Source organism: Mus pahari, chromosome 7 (genome assembly GCF_900095145.1).
Source record: "Mus pahari chromosome 7, PAHARI_EIJ_v1.1, whole genome shotgun sequence".
In the NCBI taxonomy this organism is placed as follows: domain Eukaryota; kingdom Metazoa; phylum Chordata; class Mammalia; order Rodentia; family Muridae; genus Mus; species Mus pahari.
The window spans coordinates 52,671,684-52,693,384 of NC_034596.1; the positions used below are offsets into that span (position 1 = coordinate 52,671,684).

A 21,701-nucleotide genomic window follows, 5' to 3' on the forward strand; every position below is an offset into this window, starting at 1 on the left:
CTCTCTCTCTCTCTCTCTCTCTCTCTCTCTCTCTCTCTCTCTCTCTCTCTCTTTCTTTCTTTATCTCAATATATAGCCATACCTAGTTTGGAACTCCATATGTAGACTGGCTAGGAACTGTCAGAGATTTCTGCTTTCGTCTCTGGAGTGCTGAGATTAAAGGTGCATGCCACTACACTCAGACTGCTATTGCTCCTCGTCACCACCACTCCTTCTTGAGGGAGGGCTTACTGTGTAGTGCAGACTGGCTTTGAACTCTCCATCCTCCTGCCTCTATTTAAGATAGTGAGAACAGGTGTGCCACCATGCCAAGCACATTGCTGATATTTTGTTTATTTTATTTAGGTGTTTCCTTCCTTTTTTTATAAATGAAATTTGTTTTCAATTTTAGGACCGTCTTTGATTTGATTTCAGAATGTTTAAGAAGAATTAGGAATAATTGATATGTAAATAGGTATTTAGGACTTGAGCTGTCAGTTTTATGAGTGTCAATTATGTTTGAGTTTATGATTTAAACGTGTGTATTTATCTTTGTTTTATTTGTGTGGGTGTTTGCTTGCTATGTACCAAGTATGTGCAGTGCCTGAGGAGGCCAGAGGAGGGCACTGGACTCTTCAGCTGGAGTTACAGGGTGGTTAGTGTTGCCTGCCTGCTGCTGCTGCTGGGTGGGTGGGCGCACTGTGTTAGTTTTCTTTAGTGCAGTACTGCCTTGGGCTTTCCTTGACTTCATGATCTCTATTTTTTGTGATGCTGCAGACTGAATCAAGGGCCTTGCTTGCCATTATTGAAAAACAAGGTTTTGTAAATTAGGAAGAAATATTATTGCTGCTTTTTTTTTTTTTTTTAATTGAACTCTGCTGGGGAGTGTACAGTTTTGATAAGTCCCATTATTGGTGATGTTACTTGAATCACTTGATTGGAATTGCTGAGTAAACTTATTTTTTTCCTGACCTGATAGATTTATAATGTGAGGAGAATTACTTTGAAACTGTGCAAGCATCTTATTTCTCTTAACAACTTTTCATTTCCATGTATTTGTTTGTATTAATATGACATCATTGCCTCAAAAGTCATAGAGATATGCTGCCTCTGCCTCCCAAGTGCTATCAAGTCTGGCTAGTTTTTATTTTATTTAATTAATTAATTTATTTATTATTTATTTTTGGGTCTACTACTTCCTGAGGGAAATATGTTAAAATTTTTATACGTGTTAATGGATTAGTTAACCCTTGTCTTTCTTTTATTTCCTTTTCTTTCCTCCCCTCCCCTTTCTTTCTCCTCCTCCTCCTCTTCTTTTTTCTTCATTTTCTTCCTAAAAATTCTTTTTATACTAATCTCTTTAAAATACCACTTCATGGCTCAGGCGATCTTGCCTCAGCCTCCCGGCTGTCTGGGGCTGCATGCGTGAGCCCCTGAGCCCAACTGGGAACTGACTTCTTAACAAAATTGGAGAATGGTGTGCACCATGTTTGCTGACACATCTGTAGCGCCTGATCCTCTTGTGTGACTGCATGTTCATGCCTGCTGCAGCCTTCCGCCCCGCTGTTTCCTAACTTCTGGTAACCCCCATTCTATTCTCTACTTCAGTACATTAGATTGATTTGCATAGCCCTCATGTAAGAGCTTTGTAGTATCTTTCTACTGTGTCTGACTTATTTGCATATGTCCTCCAGGCCACCCATGTTATCACAAATGGCAGGACTTCCTATTTTCAGGTTCAAATGTACTTCATTGCTTGCAGACATCATATTTAATTACCCTTGCAGTTGTCTAGGAGTATTCAGATTGTAAAATCACAACAATACAAGCTGCTGTGAATAGTGCTACAATAGTCTGCAAGGGAATGCAAATATCCTGTGCACATAATGATTTCAGTTTTTTTTTTTAAAACTAAAATTGTAATTACATGGTCTAGGGTATTTCTGTTTCCTGTCTTGTTTGGTAAGTATTTTACCACAGAGTTATATTTGTAGGGTTTTGATTGTTTGTTTTTGACTTACTGTGTATTATAAGATGGTTTTGAACTTGTGATCTCCTGCCTCTGCTTTCTGAGTGCTGGACTGCTATGCCTTCTCTCTTAAAAATAAAACAATTTTTAATTTTATAATTGAAAAGTCTATACCTTTATGCTGTATATCATGATATTCTGATAATATGCATTGAGGGGTAATTAAAAAACCAAGTTGGGCTGGTGAGATGGCTCAGTGGTTAAGAGCACCGACTGCTCTTCCAAAGGTCCTGAGTTCAAATCCCAGCAACCACATGGTGGCTCACAACCATCAGTAACAAAAATCTGATGCCCTCTTCTGGAGTGTCTGAAGATAGCTACAGTGTACACACATATAATAAATAAATAAATCTAAAAAAAAAAAAACAAAACCAAGTTAACTTATCTGTCTGAGTTCCTTTTCTGTTGCTGTGACAAATCAGCATGACCAAGGCAACTTATAAAAGAAAGCATTTAATCGGGCTTATGTTTTCAGAGAGTCCATGATAGTGGCAGGAACAATTGAGAGCTCACATGCTGATCCATAAGTAGGAGGCAGAAAGAAAACACATGGGGAATGGTGCCAGTCCTTTGAAACCTCAAAGTCTGCCCCAGTGACACACCTCCTTAAGGAGGCCACACCTCCTAATCCTTCCCAAGCAGTTCTACCAACTGGATACAAAGTAGTCAAACCTCTGAGTCTTTGAAACCACTGCAGAATTGAAGAAGCTATTATAACAACTTCCAAGTACACAGTGTGTTACTATACCAGTAGCCACCACTGCTGTGCAGTAGATGCAGAACCTATTTCTTTTGTCTAAGCTTTGTGCCTTTTGGTCAACAAGTCCCATTCCCTTCTCCTCCCCGGTGCCTAGTGACTGCCAGTCTACCCTCTATTGCTCTGAGTTCCAGTTATTACTACTTTTTTTTTTCTCTTTTGAGTCCATATATAAGAAGGATTCTGCAGTGTTTGTTTTTCTCTATCTGATTTGTTTTACTTAGATTAAGGTTTATCCATGTCACAAATAATAGGATTTTGGTTTTTGTAAAAGCTAAATTATATCTCATCGTTTTCATCTGCTCATTTTGTAGTTTTTTTATTTGAGTCACATAGAAGTAACTGGGAGTCGAGAGGAGAGAGATAGTCTGCCGTTTGTCTGTCTGCTTGAGTGGCAGCAGATAGAGATTTGAGGCTAGGCATGTGCGCGTGGGTATACACAGGTAAAGTACACTGCCTCACTGAGGATGGAGGTAGCGGATAGCCGGATCAAGTTAAAGAAGGCAATGCTGCATGTGTAGAGTACTAGTGTCACACTTGGAAAGGCTGGGGATGCTTCTCAGGCTAGCTCTTTGGATCTCACTCCAGGGCCTGCAGTGACTAAGATTTGACAGCAGGGCAAGAGATATGGCTCAGTTGGTAAAGCACTGCCTAGTAAAGCCCTGTGCACCCCATAAAACTGAGTGTGGTGGTAGCATATTTCTGTAATCCAGCACATAAAATCCTGAAAGCATGTGAACACACACACACACACACACACACACACACACACACACACGGAGAGGGGAAAGAGGAAGCGGGGAGAGAGAGAGACAAGACAAACAGATTGATTTAGTAGCCGGTGGAAACCAGGAATCAGAGGACTTTAGAGTAAGTCAGTCTGGCTTCTGGTTCTTGAGTTTTGTGAGAGATCTTCAGGGTTCTGATCTTTTTGGTCAGCAAGAACCTGGGTATGGATCCCAGAACCCATGTAGAAGCCACATACAGCTGGCAGTGGGTAGCTGTGACCTTAGTATTGGGCAAAGGTGATAAAGACAAACAGATCCCTGGAGCTTGCTGACCGTGCAGTGCAGCCCCATTGAAGAGCTCCAGGTTCAGTGGGAGACCTAGTCTCACATGCTAAGCTGGAAAGAGACTGAAGAAGGCCCCTGACTTTGGCCTTTAGCCTCCATGTGCACTGACATGCTCACGCACACACAGGAACACATAGTCGTAGACAAGCTAAAGAGAAAGTTTGCGGGCTGGAGAGATAGCTTGGCGGTTAAGAGCACTGAGTGCTCTTCCAAAGGTCCTGAGTTCAATTCCCAGCAACCACATGGTGGCTCACAGCCATCCGTAATGAGATCTGATGCCCTCTTCTGGTGTGTTTGAAGATAGCTACAGTGTACTTACATAAAATAATAAATAAATCTTTAAAAAAAAAAAAAAAAGAAAGTTTGCCTTTCATTTGTAAGCATAGTAAATGTCTACTGATAAAATTTGAAAAATAAGTTTAAAGAAGGAACTGAAATCCTAATTTACCATGCAGAGATAATCACTGTTAATAAGTGAACATATTTGTATATATTTTACAACATAGCAGGTTGTAAAATCTGAACAACTCTTCAGTATCCTAATATATTTTCAAGCTGGGTTTCCCGCGCGTGCTGTGGTTCTAAATACTCTTTGAATGTGTCCTTTCGGCAGGTTCCGTGTACACATCCCTCTGAAGGCTTATAGTGAAAACAAGCAGCGTGTTATTCTGTTTCTGAACTCTGCGTCTCAGTGACAGCTTTCTGGGATGTTTAGATGTTGCCTCTGGAATTAGCCCCACATGTCTATCAGTTTTAGCCATGGCTAGCTTGTTAGCAGAAGCCAGGAGTTCCATGAGCTTCTTCATTCCGTTCTTCTTATATCCTTGTTTTATAGTTTTTTTGTTTTTGCCCTAATTATAAATATTGTTCCCGAGCCAGAGTTACGGTCTTCTATTGATTCTTTCTGTGGTACAAATAACACCTGTCTCTACCATGTCTGTATGTGCAGAGGTTGGTAGTAACTATATTTACGGAAAACAGTTTTTGTAATTAAGATGTACACTTAACCAGCGGGGTGGCGAGTTATAGCCTACTTCAGCTGTGCTTGTCCATTTTGTTTCCATTATGGGAGCTAGTGATGCCTTCAGTTACGCTGGCTTTGCTTCTTTGGGGCTGAGATTGAATACTGGGTTCTGCGCATGTGGGTCACGCGCCCCACCCTGAGCTGGCTCCCTGGCCCTCTACTTACCTCTTGTTTTTAGGACACTTATTTGGTCAGACTGACCTTGAACTTACCTGGTGGTCCAGGTCGGCCTTGAATTTCTGTAAGTTGTATTATCAGGCCTGACTTACCTGCTTTCTTTTTTATTTTTCTCAGGACTTCCCACAGATCTGTGAGTCTCTGGAGTTGTTGCTTTTAAAAACAAAAACAAAACATTACAGTTTGATTGACACCCCTCACCCTGAGGAAAAAATAAATGTTACTGTAATGGGTTGCTGAGAGTTGTCTAGGGAGTTTGCACAGCTTGTTCTTTTTGACAATGAATTGCGCGTCTATGAAGGACCAAGCCACAAGGAGCATAAGAAAGTGTCTGCTTCATCCTTTTGGGATGGGAGGGGCCCTAAGGATGGAGTCTGCTAAATGGAGCTGGCTTAGGTATTTTATAGGGCCTAGGACCTCCTCTTCCCCATGTTGGCCTTGTTTTGCCTGGCCCGTGCCTTCCTCTTGTTTCTTCTCACTGTTTCTGGGACAGGAAGCTGTCACCTCAGGGAACTTGCCTTGGGTGTCTCTGCCTGTGTTCTCTTAATCCCTCTTCAATCACCTAATAAACTCAAGGGAAGTCTGAATAAACATGAGGCCTGTGGTCCATGTTCAGATATCCTAGCTTTAAAGCCATGTCCTGCAAAGGTCAAACCAGCTTCTTTCTTAAGGTGAACGGTAAGAGATGGTCTTACTGTGGCTTGCGCTGCCTTGTTCTGAAGCCCTAATGCTGTTGCAGCTTTGTGCCACTGGTTAGGTGCTGCCTCCTGAGAGCAATCCCCCAAGCTCCCTGCCCCCCTCCCGCCCCCCTTCCTGCCCCCCTCCTCCGTCCTGCCCCATTCTGCCCCATCTCCTTTATCCTGCCCCATCTCCTTTATCCTGCCCCATCTCCTTTATCCTGCTCCATCTCCTTTATCCTGCTTCATCCCTTCTCCGTGCTTCCAGGACAAACTGCATTTCTGTCCTTATGAAGGTTCTCTAGCTACCACTTGGAAATCCCTTTGCCCTCTGTCTCTTATGCTAGATCTCATTTTCTTTTTCAGTTTGGTAGGAGGTAGTTTTTAGTGGCATTTTGAGACAGGGTATAGAGAAGTTAGTGAGATCTCCTGTGTTGGCTATGTACTTCTTTATATATAATCAATTACTCAGAATTAGTGGAGTAAAACTTTTTTTTTTTGTTTGTTTTGTAGTTTGATGGTGAGGGCTTTGCAAGGCTTGACTGAGGGTAGAGGGTATATTTCACTATCGGGGTTGGTGGGGTTGGTGGGGTTGGTGGGTTGGTGGGGTTGGTGGGGTTGGTGGGTTGATGGGGTTGGTGGGTTGATGGGGTTGGTGGGTTGGTGGGTTGATGGGGTTGGTGGGTTGGTGGGTTGGTGGGCTGTTGCTGGTCCTGGCATGCTGCCTTTGCTCTCCACTTAGGACTTGGTGGCTGGGTTTCCCGAGACTGAATGAACAAAGAGAGTAAGATAGAAGCAACTTTTATTTGACCTAGATTTCTGACTTACTTTGCTCATTAGAAGTGTTAATAACTGCTGCCCTCATTCAAGGAGAAAAAAACCTAGTTTATATTTTTTTTAATTGTCTTTTTTTTTTTTTTAAAGATTTATTTATTTATTATATGTAAGTACACTGTAGCTGTCTTCAGACACTCTAGAAGAGGGTGTCAGATCTCGTTATGGGTGGTTGTGAGCCACCATGTGGTTGCTGGGATTTGAACTCCGGACCTTCGGAAGAGCAGTCGGGTGCTCTTACCCACTGAGCCATCTCACCAGCCCCTAGTTTATATTTTTAAGTTAGTAGAGTGTCAAGGAACTATCTTAACCTGCTGTCTTGGCTGTCTAAACGCACTGTGCCTCTCACTTGAGAGCAGAGGTCTGTAGATGGTGTCGTGTGTCCTTAGGACAGTAGAGGTCTGTAGATGGTGTCGTGTGTCCTTAGGACAGGACAGTTGCTTCACTCTTTGAGATGGGATCTTGCTGTGGATCCAGGACTGGCCTTGCACTTCTGATCATTCTCCCTCAGCATCCATATCTCCTGGATGTGGACTGGGCCTGGACCTTACTTAGTGCCTTTGAGACGTCATTTTGATTACTGCTCCTGACCTGTTAGGTTTCTTCCTCATCCTTGGTGTTGGGAAGTAGTGAGGCATGGGGCTCTCTTTCACTGAGTGTGTTGGACACTCAGGGCAACCTTTAAGTTTTTGAGGTATGATCTTCCTATGTAGCCAGGCTGGCCTTGAACTTGTAAGCAGCAGTACTTCTGACGCACTTCCAAGTACCAAGCGTAGAGGAGTCATCACTGTACCCAGTTTCAGGGGAGCCTTATAATCAGGAAGCATGTATCCCACTCTGAGAAAAATTTGTATCTTTAATTTCTTTTAGATTTAATTTTATAAACTGAATTCTTTAGCCCATTGAGGGAGGTTCTGGGGTGACAACAGGGACTCATACCAGGTATCACTGAGCTACACATCCAGCCCTGTAGATATAATTAAACTATTTTTCTATTATCATCCATAGCCTTGTATTTACAGTTGATCTGAAAGTTTAGTGTTGTAATTTTCCCACAGGCAGGCCTAAGTTTTAAAAGGTCTGTTCTAAGTTTGTTGTTGTTTTTGTTTGTTTGTTTGTTTTGTTTTTTTGTTGTTTTTTAAAAATTTCAGTGCAGTTGCTTTTTTGTTGTTGCTTTTTTTCCTCTCGTTTGTGTGTGTGCATTTGTGTTGGCGGTGGATGTACCATGTGGAGGTCAGAGGACAGCTTTGTACAATCAGGTCTTTCCTTCTACTTTTACATAGGTTCTGGGGATCAAATTAAGTCGCCAGGCTTGCACCACAAGTGCCTCTAACTGCTGAGCCATCCCCCCAGCCTAAGGTATTAATTACTAAGGCAAATTCTCATGTAGCTAAGCTAGCCTCGAAGTCACTTATGTAGTCAGGCTGGCCTTGAACTCCTAATCTTTCTGCCTTCACCTCCTAAGTCCTAGAATTACAGGCATGCACCATCAGTCCTGGCTACTGTGCTGTGTCATCTCTGATCCTTCAAAATCTCCAGTCTGGCAGGAGGTTGAGAACCGTGAGGCACGTAAGGCAAGAAACTACCAAAGGGGAGGGAGGGGGTTCATTCTGAACACAGGTCATTGTGAAGTTAGCAAGAAATGGAACCTTGGAGTCATTGCCCTGGGACTCCTTAGAACTACCCTAAGGAGACAAGCAAAGATGTCAGCCTGGGAAAGGACTAAGGAAGAGGTTCAGTCAGTCTAACTGTGAGGATGGAGGGCTTGCATTCCTGGTAAGCAGTCACCCATGGGCAGAAAACCCACTGCAGGCACCCAGAGTCTGTGTTCTCCTCCCCAACCCTGCAGTGTCCTGACTCAAGTAGGACTTTCTTCCTCTCTCTCTGGGAGGCTTCTGAGGTTCGGACAGGGTTGGAGAATAAGGAGACAATCTCTTTAGAAGGAGAATGTGAAGATTAATCTTGGTTGTCAGCTTGCCTGGATTTAGAAACATGTTGGGCATGTTTGTAAGGCTGTTTAAATGCGGGTGGGAGGAGTGGGGGGGGGGACCCATCCTGAGTATGGCCAACAGCATTCCATGGCCTGGGGCCCTCTACTGAATAAGGAGGAAGTGAATTGGGCACTAGCATTATTTCTCTACTCCCTGACTGCTCATAATGCGCTCAGCAGCCTCAAGCTGTAAGCCAGAATAAACTGTTCTTTCCTAAACTGCTTTTGCCACGTACATATTTGGCCACAGCATTAACAGAAGTAACTAATTTAGGGAGGGTCTGAAATGAGAATAGATTCAAGGCTTTTCGTTCTGTAATTTTTCTTGTTCTGAAACAGGATAGTTTCGTGTATCTAATGGTATGCTTGTGTTTTTGTTTTTAAAGACAGGGTCTTGCTATGTAGCCTTGGCTGGCCTGAAACTTACTATGTAGACCAGGCTGGCCTTGAACTCTAGGGCTGGGATTTAGTGTGTGCCACTAAGAATGGTTTATGAGGTGCTAAGAATATAACCCAGGGCCTTGTACATACTAGACTAGCACTTGTACCAACTGAACTACATTCCCAGCCCTTCACTCCTCTGTTGGGAAACCCTGCTACTTAAGGTTGAATCTACCATGTCTGGATAGGTAGGTCTGTATCTAATAGTTTTAGAAAGACCTTGAAAGCTTAAAACACTTCAGTTTCTTGTTGCAGTTTTTTTTTTAAAGATTTATTTATTTATTTATTATGTATACAATGTTATGTATGCATGTATGCCTGCACACCAGTAGAAGATACCAGATCTCACTATTGATGGTTGTGAGCCACCATGTGGTTGCTGGGAATTGAACTCAGGACCTCTGGAAGAACAGTCAGTGTTTTTAACCTCTGAGCCATCTCTCCAGCTCTTGTTGTAGATTTTTAAAACAAATCATAAAGAGTGATTAGTGGGGACTGGAGAGATGGCTCAGTGGTTAAGGGTACTGGCTGATCTCTCAGAGGACCCGGTTGAATCCCTAGTACCCACATGGCATTTCATACCTGTCTGCAACTCTAGTTCTGGGGGATCTGACTCTCACACAGAGAGACATGCACTTAAAACACCAATGCACATAATATATAAATAAATCTTTAAAAACTGATTAGTGGTCTTAGAGAATTTTTGTTTAGCCTAGAGCAAATTTACCAGTATATAGCAAAGAGAATCTATTAGCTTCATATTCATAAAAGCCAAAGCCTTATCACTTCAGTTCTTTATATAAGTCATCTTTGCTTAGGGAAGTAGATGTGCTGATAGCTGCCAGGAGGCCTGTCTCCTGAGGAGGCCTGTTTCTGTTTTCTCTTTTCTGTAACTATATCAGAATCAACAGCACGATTCTGATATAGTTGGAATATTTATAAGTCAGAGGAACAAGCAAAAGGGAGTGTTGAAAGCAGCATGTAATAAGATAGTTATTTTCCGGCTGGTGAGATGGCTCAGTGGGTAAGAGCACCCGACTGCTCTTCCGAAGGTCCGGAGTTCAAATCCCAGCAACCGCATGGCGGCTCACAACCATCCGTAACAAGATCTTGACGCCCTCTTCTGGAGTGTCTGAAGACAGCTACAGTGTACTTACATATAATAAATAAATAAATCTTTAAAAAAAAAAAAAAAGATAGTTTTCACCCCATAGATGTTTATTTTGTGTAATGTATGCACATGTTTGTGTGCACATGTTTATGTGCATTATGACTGCGTGTGCATATGTGTTCATGCAGATGTGGGGTCCAGAGGTTGATATCTGATGTCTTCCTTAGTTACTGTCCACTTTGGTTTTGGAGCTAGGGTCTCTTACTGAGCCTGGAGCTTGCTGGGTTGGCTAGACTGCCTGGCTGGCAAGCTCCAGGAATCACCCTGTCTCCCTCCCCAGCATGGGATCACAGGAGTGGGCTACTAAACAAGGTCTTTCTAGTGAGGACTGGGAAGTCTAACTGGGGTCCTTGTGCTTGGATGACAAGCACTTTACTGACTGTGCCATATCCCCACTCCTTATATTTAGTGTTTTATTAAACATTGTAGTGTACAAGCAACAGGGTTCACTAGGATATTTTCATATATTGGTACTGTGTACTTTTCCTTCATCTATCCCACCACCCTCTGTTGCCTTTGCTACATCTGCTGGTACAATATTTCATGTGACATTTGTTCCACTATAGCTTTCACCACAGCTGAGCCTCTGTGTTCAGATTAGATATGGCAAGTCCAGCACAGTCCACCACAGACAAACTTTGATGCCTCTTTAACTCCTGTCTTTTCTCTACCATACAGACAAGATGGGGTGAGGATGAAGCCTAATGGGAGAGTGCTTACCTAGCATGTTAAAGGCTCTTGTTTAATCCTTAGCACCACAACAATATAAAACCATGAATAAAATAGACAGTAAGTAAATAAATAGGTAGGTAGGTAGATCGATCGATCAATAGATAAATAAAACCAACGGGGGCTAGAGAGGTGGCTCAGTAATTAAGAACATTGACTGTTCTTTCAGAGGACCCAAGTTCTGCTCCTAGCACCCATATTGTAGCTCACAACTATTTGTTTGTAACTTCCTTCCAAGGAATCCATCACCCTCTTCTTGCCTCCTCAGGCACCAGATATGCAGATGGTGCACATGCAGGCAAGATACTCATACATAAAAGTAAATATGTAATTTTAAATAATGATAGTAAAATAAATAAAATCACTGTCTTACCAGGTCAGATTAAAACTCAGGGCTAAAAGGTCTAATTATTTATAATTACCACTGTAGCTCTTTTTATTAAAAAGCCATAAAATGTATAACTATAACACAGAGGGCCTTTGATAAGAGCCTATAAGGCTGGGCATGGTAGAGAAGGTGTGTAATTCCAGTTCCATGGATGATTGAGGCAGTATGGTCCCAAGTTAACGGGCTACCTTTTCTCCAGACTGATCTCGGGGTCAGCATGAACAACTTAGTAAGATTCCGTCACAAACGGAAAGTCAAAGCTGGCTGCTGTAGGTCAGTGGTAGGCACTTGCACAGCATCTACAATCGCTGATATCAAGTTAGAGAGGGGACAAGCTGCTAACAGTCACAAGCCACTCACCACAACATTACTTCAAGTCAATACTGGAATACTATAGATATGAGTGTCTTACGAAATCTATCGTAAGACAAGACTTCTTGGGAAAGTTGGGGAAGGCCACACTCTTTTTTTTTTCTTCCAATTTTTATTAGGTATTTACTTCATTTACATTTTAAATGCTGTCCCCCAAATCCCCTATACCCTCCCCCCGCACCCCCCTCGTCCCCTACCCACCCACTCCCCCTTCTTGGCCCCGGTGTTCCCCTGTACTGGGGCATAAAAAGTTTGCAAGACCAAGGAAGGCCACACTCATATAGGTAGCAGGTCTGTGTGTCGATTGTGAGTTCTTCTGATACAGATTTCAAATTTAATCTGCACATACCCGAAGGTTATACTGTATGTATCCCCTATTGGTTTGTTTGTTTGTTTATCTATCTACCTGTTTATTTACTCACTGTCTATTTTATTCATGGTTTTATATTTTTGTGGTTCTTAGGATTGAACAAGAGCCTTTAACATGCTAGGTAAGCACTCCCCATTAGGCTTCATCCTCACCCCGTCTTGTCTGTTTTAGCAAGTGAGTCTGATGTTATTAATCTATAGTTTTATACTTGAGTTATCATGCTACATTTTTGTAAGTCAATCTATTGCTTTAGTATATTCTAACTGAAATATATTTATTATTGAGTTACTTTAGATGGCTCTAAAATTTGTTCCTAAATATTTTTTGTGATATATTGCTGTATTTAATATGATATAGATACAGTAAAACCCAATATGATCTACTTTACTTATTTAAAAAATTTATGTATTTTTTTTAATTCATGTGTATGTGTGTGTGTGCGTGTGTGCGTGCATGCGTCCGTCTGTGGAGGGCATCAAATCCCCTGGAGCTGGAGTTACAGGTGGTTTTGAGTTCCTAGCTGGGTGCTGAGCCTGGGTCCTCTGCAAGAGCAACAAGTGACTGATCCATTTCTCTGGCTTCAGTTTAGATAGTCTTAAACAGGATGCTATTTTACTTAGTTAAGCCTCAGAAGGGGGGTGTGGGGAACAAAAATAATTTAGATAAATGAAAAAAGCAAATACAACAACCATTTATTAAACCAAACCAAACCAAAACCAAACCAAAGCCACCATATATTAAAGTATGCTAAGTCATTTGATATTGCTAGTTAAGATAAACTGGTATTTCTTTCTCTTCACTTAAGTATCATGTTTCTTTCCAGAGTGAAAAGCTTTTATTATATGATACAGTCCAGAGTGAGCTTGAGGAGAAGATAAGAAGGCTTGAGGAGGACAGGCACAGCATCGACATTACCTCAGGTCAGGGCTGCGTGGGATGTGTTGTCCCCTAAGCCTCAGTCTTCTCCAGTGGATGCTATGCAAATGTGATGCCCTAGCTGGAGGGAACAGGGGAGACTTCTGAAGAGCGAGATCAAGTAGAGGTTGGTCCTTGGCTTCAGAGGCACACTCTAGAAAAGGGACAGCATAGGAAAAGGGACAGACCAGCAGAGTGACAGGAGGTAGCCACGGGACTTGCTGGAAGACTGCTTCCTGTGTTCTTCCTGGCGAGTGGGTCAATGTTTCAGGGCGGTAGGTGTTTGCCTTGGAGAAAGGAAACACTGCCGTGATGGTTAGGCCCGGTCAGTGTGAAGTGTGGCCATTTCAGGATGACTATAGGGAAGTTTTCTGTTGGCCACTGTAGAAGTTCTACCAGATTGGCTGGCCCACCGTTCTTGAGTAGGCATTACTGGTTTTGTGTTTTGATTTTGCTTCTTTGCTGTAGTTGGGGCAGATGTGATGAGACCAGTGTGGGTGCCTTGCTCATGAGTTAGGTGTCTATGGGCAGTTGACGAGTTTTTCTAAATGGGTCCTTGTATGGAAAACGGAAGTAAGAAGCATAGCTGCACCTGCCTCAGGGCGGCCACTAGTGAGATGGCTCGGAGTAGAGGTGCTTGTCTCCAGGGCCGGCAACCTGGATCTAATCCCCAGCACCCGTGCAGTGCAAGGAGAGAACACACCCTCTAAGTGTTGCCCTCTGACCTCCATGTGTGTGTTGTGGTGTGCAAGCGTGCACAGCACACCACAACACACACTACGTATAAATAAATACACGTAAAAAAAAAAATGAAAACAAGCTACCTCTGTGCGCAATTGCCCTGGAGATTTGTATGTAAACAAGCAGTAAACGTGAGATTCTGTGCTGCCCTTTCTTCCTGTGGCCACTGGAAATGAGCTCACACTCTGATTCCCTTGCAGAACTGTGGAACGATGAGCTTCAGTCAAGAAAAAAGAGGAAGGATCCTTTCAGCCCTGACAAGAAGAAGCCAGTCGTTGTCTCAGATATCCTTCCCACACTCTGGGTCTCCACACTGTGCTCGGTGTCGAAATGGCTGTGTCCAGTGCACGGGGCGGAGGGAACACAGCTGCTCATGGTGCACTGTGGTCAGTTTGTACAGGCGCCTTTGAGGCCGGGTCTTGCATGTAGCCCAGGCTGGCCTTGAACCCATAGTCTTCCTGCATCTGTTCACTGGGTGTGTGACGTTCGTGCTGCCAAGTTGACCTTGACGCCTCAACGTCCATATATAGTTTATATGCTGCAGGATCTCGATATTCTTGAGGACTGGACGACAATTAGGAAGGTATGATTAGCGAATGGTGCAGCAGAAGTACATTTTTATACTCTGCCTTTTAAAAGTTTGTTCATCAACATATGAAAATGAAATTGTTGTAAATAAGCTTTGCTTAACATGGGCTGTAGAGTATTTTAAGAATTAGAGACATGTCAGTAATTTGTATTTTTTCCTATAATAGTGTAATAATTTATGCAAGAGTATGGAATAGCATATGTTTGGTTTGCTTAGAGTGATAGGGTTCAGAGCTTTGTCTGTTTCTGGTGTATAGAAGGCATTCAGTAAATATTTTTTGAATGAATACATTGAACCTATGTGCTTTATATTTTATTAATAACTACCGAGGTGCGACTCTTTGATGCTTGTTTAAGAATGGAGCTGTGTATCTTGTCATCTTTTTACTTTTTATTTATTTCTATTGCCATTTTTATTTTTTATTTCGCTCAGACTGCCCTAGAAGTCACTTTGTAACCCCCGTAGTCTTTGAACTTGAAAGCCTCATTTCTTAGCCTTTTTGGGTTCCAAGGTTTGAGGCTTGCTTTCCATATTAAAAGTTCCCATTTTTGAGCTGGAGAGATGGCTCAGTGGTTAAGAGCACTGACTGCTCTTCCAGAGGTCCTGAGTTCAATTCCCAGCAACCACATGGTGGCTCACAACCAACTGTAATGGGATCCGATGCCCTCTTAGGGTGTGTCTGAGGGGAGTGACAGTGTATTCATGTACATAAAATAAATATCTTTAAAATATAAAAGAAATTCCCATTTTTATAAATTGCCAGAGAACATATTTCAGCTCTCAGTAGTGGCTATGGAAGGAGGTGTTCTCTGTGACCTGAGAAAACACTAGCCTGGAGTTCAGGATGGCTCAGTTCTGGCGCGCTTGTCTGCCTTGCTTGCCTAGCATGTGTGAGGCCCTGGGTTCTTCCCCCAGCACCAGAAGAAAACGAGAACAGCTAATGTTTATATTTTATTCTGTTAGTGAACTAATAGAGGACACTGTATGTATTATAGATCGCAAAATCTATTTTCAGTCTGAATTCAGATTTTTTTCTCTCCTTCCCATCTTTTTCCTTAGGCAATGGCTACATTGGGTCCACACCGAGTTAAAACAGAACGTAAGTTATGAGTTGTGTCATATTCTGTGGAGAATTGTTCAGTCAGGTGGTTAAATCACCTGCATATTGAGGAGGAACCTGATGGTGGCTCCATTACCAGAGAGCTCTGTAACTGACACGAGGAACCCGGGGTCTCCTGCTTCCTGTGAAAGTCTCAAAGTCTCCATGCTGTCTCTGTCTTCTTTCTCTTATTGTTGTTTGTTTGTTTGTTTGTTTTGATTTTTGGAGACAGGGTTTCTCTGTGTAGCCCTAGCTGTGATGGAACTCTGTAGACCAGGCTGGCCTTGAACTCAGAAATCCACCTGCCTCTGCCCCTCAAGTGCTGGGATTAAAGGATTGAAATAGATCTTTTCTAAAATTATGATCTGTTTATGACTCCTGAGTGCTAAGATTATATATGTTTTTTTTTTTTAACCTTTTTATTTTTTTTACAACTCTAAGACAACTGCCCAAGTTGTAATGAACATTGGTTTCTATGGGCTTTTGTTGTTGTTTATAGATTTTTTTTTGTAATTCTTTAGTGGATTATAATGGGATTGTAGTGGGGTTAGATTAAAAAATATCTTTTAAATATTAAGGAAAAGAGTTTCTTGTTCCATTTCAAAAGTATATTTAAGAGATATTTATCTTTAAGAATGTTCCAATTTTTCTTTTCAATGGTTCCTTTAAACTTTATTTCATATCAGGAAATTACATTTATTTACTTCCCTTCACTGGAGAGTCAGATGCCTAAGTCTCTAGAATGTTTTTGAGTCATTAATTTGGGGGGAGGTGTGTGTGTGTGTGTGTGTGTGTGTGTGTGTGTGTATGTATGTATGTTTATACATATAGTTATGTGTGTGGGTACATTAGTGTGTCTGCGGTGCTAGAGTTTTGTCCTTGATGGCTCTCTACCTTACTTATTGACACAAGGTTCCTTATTGAGTAGAGTGTTGATTCTAGTAAGTCTAGCTCCTGTGAATGTCCGGGGGAGCCCTAGTTTCTGCTCCCTGTGCTGGGATTACAGGCTGCTGCTATGCCTGCCTGGCTTTTATGTGGCTTCTGCTCCTCAGACTGTTGATTAGCTGCCACTGGTTAGAGGCCCACCACCTAGCAGAATGGCTCTCGTTTCCCGCCAGTGTTTAGCTTAACTCTGTACTGCTTTTCTTTATGACACTCACTGCCCGTTTGTACATTTTACTTTATTTTTAGGAATGATAAATTCCACAATTCTTTTTAAAGAAAAAAGTATTGTGCTTGTGCATGTGGGGGTTATTGGGAGGGAAGGGGAGGGGAGGAGAGGAGAGAGAAGGATCACATTCATGCCATGGTGCACATGTGAAGAGCAGAGGACAACTTTGAGAGTTGGTTCTTCCCATTCACTTGGGGTTTGACATCAGACTCGGGTCACGAGGCTTGTATGGCATGTGTGTTTATGTGCCGAGCCATCTCACTGGCTCTTGTCACTTTTACATGAACTCTCTACTTGTTTGTCTGCCTCCTGACTGGATTATAAGCTTTCCGGAGGCTGGCTCCTGTCTCTAGTCTTCCCTCAGCACCCAGCACAGCCCCTTGTGCATAGGATGGACTCAGACATGTAATGAATGAATGAATGGCTATAAAACAAGCACACATGTACTTATCACTGCTTCCTACATAATAGAGACGTTTTTAGGGTCTTGGAGAGACAGTGGGGAAGGAAATAAACTGGGAGCCTCCTTTCAGGAGGTGGAGTCCTATGTTTGTAAGTAAGTAAGTACCAGATTATGGTGAGGATTGTGAAGTCCGTGGGAAGGTGTTGGTGATTCCCAGAGACGTGACAGTATGGATGGTGAAGGTGCCGCTGGTGCGTGGTGTGATTGTGACAATCACATGTATGTGTTTCCATAAGGAACATGTTTTCCCTGCAATAGTTTACCTACTAATGCCAAACGATTTCTGAGAGTCGGAAATGCTGTTCTACTTAGGATAATTAAAGTTCTGGAGACTTCTCACTAAACTTTATATTCTGCTTTTTTCCAAGTATGAGATGCCTTATACGGGAGATTTGAAAAGTAATTTCAAATCTCTGGAATATAACAATTTGTATTTTTCAGGGCTGTTTAAAAATGGTGCTGGTAATTAATCATTTATGCGCTTGCCTACCTTTCTGGCTGTGCTTCACTGATCATTGCTTATCTTTGTTTGCATTAGATAATAAATGATAAAAGCAAGAGGTGCTCTTGTTTTTATTACATTTTAGGTTTCTATATGAGAATATTTCAAAAGTTCTTACATGTATATATGTGCATGCATTACTGTTGTCTTTTACAGTTCTGACTGTTTTATTACCATAACAGTTATTTAACTGATCCCTTTAGCGCCTGTGAAACTGGAAAAACATCTGCACAGTGCCAGGTCTGAAGAGGGAAGACTGTATTACGATGGTGAATGGTATATACGTGGACAAACGATATGTATTGATAAAAAAGATGAGTGTCCCACAAGGTGAGAGGCTTCCTGGCACTGCATTGCTGCTGAGTATTGCTGTTCCACCGGTTGTCAGTCAGTCATTGCAGCCTCTGAAGGATACTTGTGCATCATTACTTCCTCTGGATCCTTTTTACTTGAGTAAGATCCAATCATGTGTGCACAATCGTTAGTATTGATATAGTAGACGTCACACGAGAGTCGATCACAGCATTAACATAGTGGATATGCTTGGGATTATTTATCCATAAGTGATCCTGTTCATTAATTCTTACAGTGTAATTAATTGTTATGATCCTAATATAATGACTTTCAAACCAGACTATTAAGAATTTTTGGTGGGCCTATTAATTCTTAATTCTTCTGGTCCCAGCCATTTCAGTTTTCCTCTTTTTTTTTTTTTTTTTTAAGATTTATTTATTTATTATATGTAAGTACACTGCAGCTGTCTTCAGACACTCCAGAAGAGGGAGTCAGATCTTGTTACGGATGGTTGTGAGCCACCATGTGGTTGCTGGGATTTGAACTCCGAACCTTCGGAAGAGCAGCCGGGTGCTCTTACCCACTGAGCCATCTCACCAGCCCCATTTCAGTTTTCTAGACAAAGAACCATATCAGCTGGCAGTGCCGCGCAGTTGTCAGAGTGCTTGGTTAGCGGACACACAATTTAATGATTACCAGTGTCTGTCTGCAGCACTACCAGAACTGGGCAAGGTGGAGAGCCTATAATCCCAGACCTAGGGGAGTGGAAACAGGAAGATCAGGAGTTCAAGGCCAGTCTTGGCTGTGGGCATCTCTGCAAGTGCCACAGGCCACAGCCAGCAGAAGAATGATCTACATGAAGCAAGACGAAAATCTGGTTCAGAGTGACTTAGCAGCCGGTGTCTGTTGCAGACTTCTAGAGACTGGTTTAGGCTGTTTATTTTAGTGCCGTTTGGGAAGAAAACTTTCCTAGTTTAACACAAATCCTGCACAAGGAGGCATAATTACATCGAACTCCTCTCAAAAAGTACATGCCGCTTCTTCCATGAAGATGGGTTCTGGAGATGGGCTATCTGTGCTATCTTAACGGCCTAGGCGAAGATCGGGTGTTTTTGTCCCAGTCATACAGACAGTGCAGAGGTCACCTAGACTATTAACCCTCTCCAGTCCTATGTGTGGGGGCCTGGGCGAACTCCTGGCCATTCAGGGAGCACAAGGATCACCTAGGCGATTAGCCACCTCCAATCTCAGACTTCTAGGTCGAGAACCCTGAGTGTTTAACATTCCTGGTTTCTCTGTAGGTTATCTTTGAGCACAAGGACCTCTGTGCTCCCAACACAGTAGCTACAGATAGAGTTGGGGAGGAACCGGGGATACAGGAGACTGGACTTCAGACCAAAAATATTAATTAAGGCAGGAGAGGACAGGAAAATTGGTAAAAATGTGACGAGTATTTAGTGAGCTGGAGAGGTGGTTCTGCTGCTGAGAGCGGCTCCCCAAGAATGGGATTGGTTTCCAGCACCGCACCCATCAGGCAGCTCCAGCTCTGGGGGTCTGACTCTCCTGGTCTCTGTGGACACTGCACTCAGTTTGTACACTATGCAGCTAAAACCTTCATACACATAAACCGAAGGCAAAAAATAAATCTCAGAAAAGGAGTACTTTGTAATTAAATATAACTTTAAAACTAGAAATTGTGTTTTTAAGTGGTAATCTAGACTTACGGTTTATATAATTGTTTATATAACCTATAAATTATCTTGCTGTGATCTTTTGGAAATATTAATGAGTTACTGCCTTCATCCTTTATGGTAAATTCTCAGTATCAGCTTTCTACAGTAAGAACCACCATTTTCTCTAGATAATAACATTTGAGTTGATAGTGCAGCATCTGGTAAATGACCTGCTGAGCCTATTGTAGCCGATATGAAACCTTGTTTTGAAGCTAGTAATCTGAAGATTAGTATAAACCAGGTGGAGGCAGAGGAAATGCAAGCTCAGGGCCAACCTGGGCTAGAAAGGTGTGTCTTTAAAAATAGAAGGAAAAAGAAAAGAGGAATAAACCCCCAGTAATAATAAAATAAATCGAAATTAAATGAGCCACATTGTAATTCATTCTTTTTATTTTCTTTTTTAGTGCTGTAATTACAACAATTAACCATGATGAAGTTTGGTTTAAGAGGCCTGATGGAAGCAAATCTAAGCTTTACATTTCACAGCTACAGAAAGGAAAATACTCAATTAAACATTCGTAATCACGATCTAAGTGTTACCCACATTAGTGTTGCCAAGTGTAATGTGCCATGGAAGCCAAGAAAATGTATTCAGCAGCTTAATATTTTCATCCAGTCGTGAGAGAATGTGTCTTCTAGGCAGTACTCTAAGTAGACCCCGCATCAGTAAGTCATTAAGAGAAATCGTGATGAATTCTAATCATGACCATCGCGTTTATTTGCCTCGTAGGTCCCGTGCCAACAGGTCTGTTTGGTATGTATTTCTTTCTCAGTGTCATTTCATTCTGTGTCTTACTCATGTGAGTGTGTCTCACCTCTAATGAACTACAGTGCAGTTGTCTGCAGTTTTAAATCCCCACCATTACCACCCGTTGTGTTTGTACATAAGACTGATGAAATGTTTCCTAGGAATGATTTGTACTAGTGCATTAGTTTCAATCACAACTGATATTTATACCTAAGTGTGTGAGTGTGTATATACAGCGTCCCCAGCATTCTTAGAACTGGTGGCCTACCTGTACAATCTCATTTTACCCCAAATTAAACTGTTGGGTTTTCGAAGAAAAGGGAGCACTTTCCTAGACTGCTTTTCCCTCTCTTCTTCCTGGATGGCGGTGACCTCTTTTGCAGATCATATTTGGTGTTTATTAGTAGCAGTGTGTCAAGTGTGACCATGTTGCTACCTGTGTTTCTTCTGAGCTTTTAGAGGGCAGGTATCCTGCCTGGTGTTTATGATGCACAGTGTCAGAGTGACAAGTGGCTGGCAGTATTGTCGTGCTTTCTGCACATCTGAAATTTCGAAGATTTTACTAAGCATTTTCCAGAGGCAAAACTAGATCCTTATTCTGATTTTATTGCTAGAGTGGAATACATATAGATACATACCTTAACTCTACCATCCCCCAAATTAGCTTTTTTTTTCTTTAAGTGTTTTTAACACTTTAAGGCCATTTGGTGCAATTTAGAAAATGTTGGCCTCCCTTCCCTTAGCCATATTCAAAATGAACTTGGAAACCTCTGGAACTGTGCAGAAAACCGGAGCCTTCGCCTGGCTGCGCAGTTGGCTACAGTGTGTATGCAGGGTACAGGCAAATGAAGTACTCTGCTGGTCTCATGCACTTTAATTTCTGTTACAATGTATTTAAGAGGATGAGGAAGACTCACTTAACACTCCTCAAAGGAGTCTCTGCATGGTTCCGTTACTTCCTTATGATTTTACCTCTGCAGCTATTCCCTGCAGGTTACTACTCCACAGTTGCCAAATTGTACCTGTCTGACTTTTGAAGTTCAGTATCAACAACATTGTGCTGCTCTGTTCTGTTTCTGATCACCGTTAGCGGCTGTGCAGACTGTCCCAACCCAGTAGCATTTGGCAGTGCTTATAAATATATATATATATGATGTTTGATAAGCATTTTTAATGAGATTTGTATTTTTAAATTTAGTATGTAATAAACAGAAGTGTTTGAACGCCATTTGTAGTGCTGTGTGTTACTTATTTCTACTCAAGTTCAGTTGTTTATACCCAGTCCTCTTGCTTGTGCTGACGTCAACAGGCCTTCTGTGCTGGGGAAGGGCTTCTGCTCGGCTTCCCATACGTGCACCTCTATGGGCATATGCAGGTGTTCAAGAAGCTAAGTTATATTTAACTAAAAACACACATGCAGTTGTGTTATACTTTA

The 21,701-nt window shown here is 42.0% G+C and overlaps 1 protein-coding gene across 1 annotated transcript in view; it reads left to right on the forward strand.

Moving 5' to 3' along the window:
* Positions 1-21,491, forward strand: part of Brms1l (BRMS1 like transcriptional repressor) — a 32,216-nt gene extending 10,725 nt beyond the window's left edge. Inside the window, exons 5-10 of the mRNA XM_021201492.2 lie at positions 12,835-12,931; positions 13,868-13,951; positions 14,186-14,250; positions 15,316-15,355; positions 17,695-17,821; positions 19,923-21,491. Of these exons, the coding sequence (XP_021057151.1) occupies positions 12,835-12,931; positions 13,868-13,951; positions 14,186-14,250; positions 15,316-15,355; positions 17,695-17,821; positions 19,923-20,040 (531 nt within the window). The 3' untranslated portion in view covers positions 20,041-21,491. The remainder of the gene's footprint in view (positions 1-12,834; positions 12,932-13,867; positions 13,952-14,185; positions 14,251-15,315; positions 15,356-17,694; positions 17,822-19,922) is intronic.
* Positions 21,492-21,701: the final 210 nt, after the last annotated feature.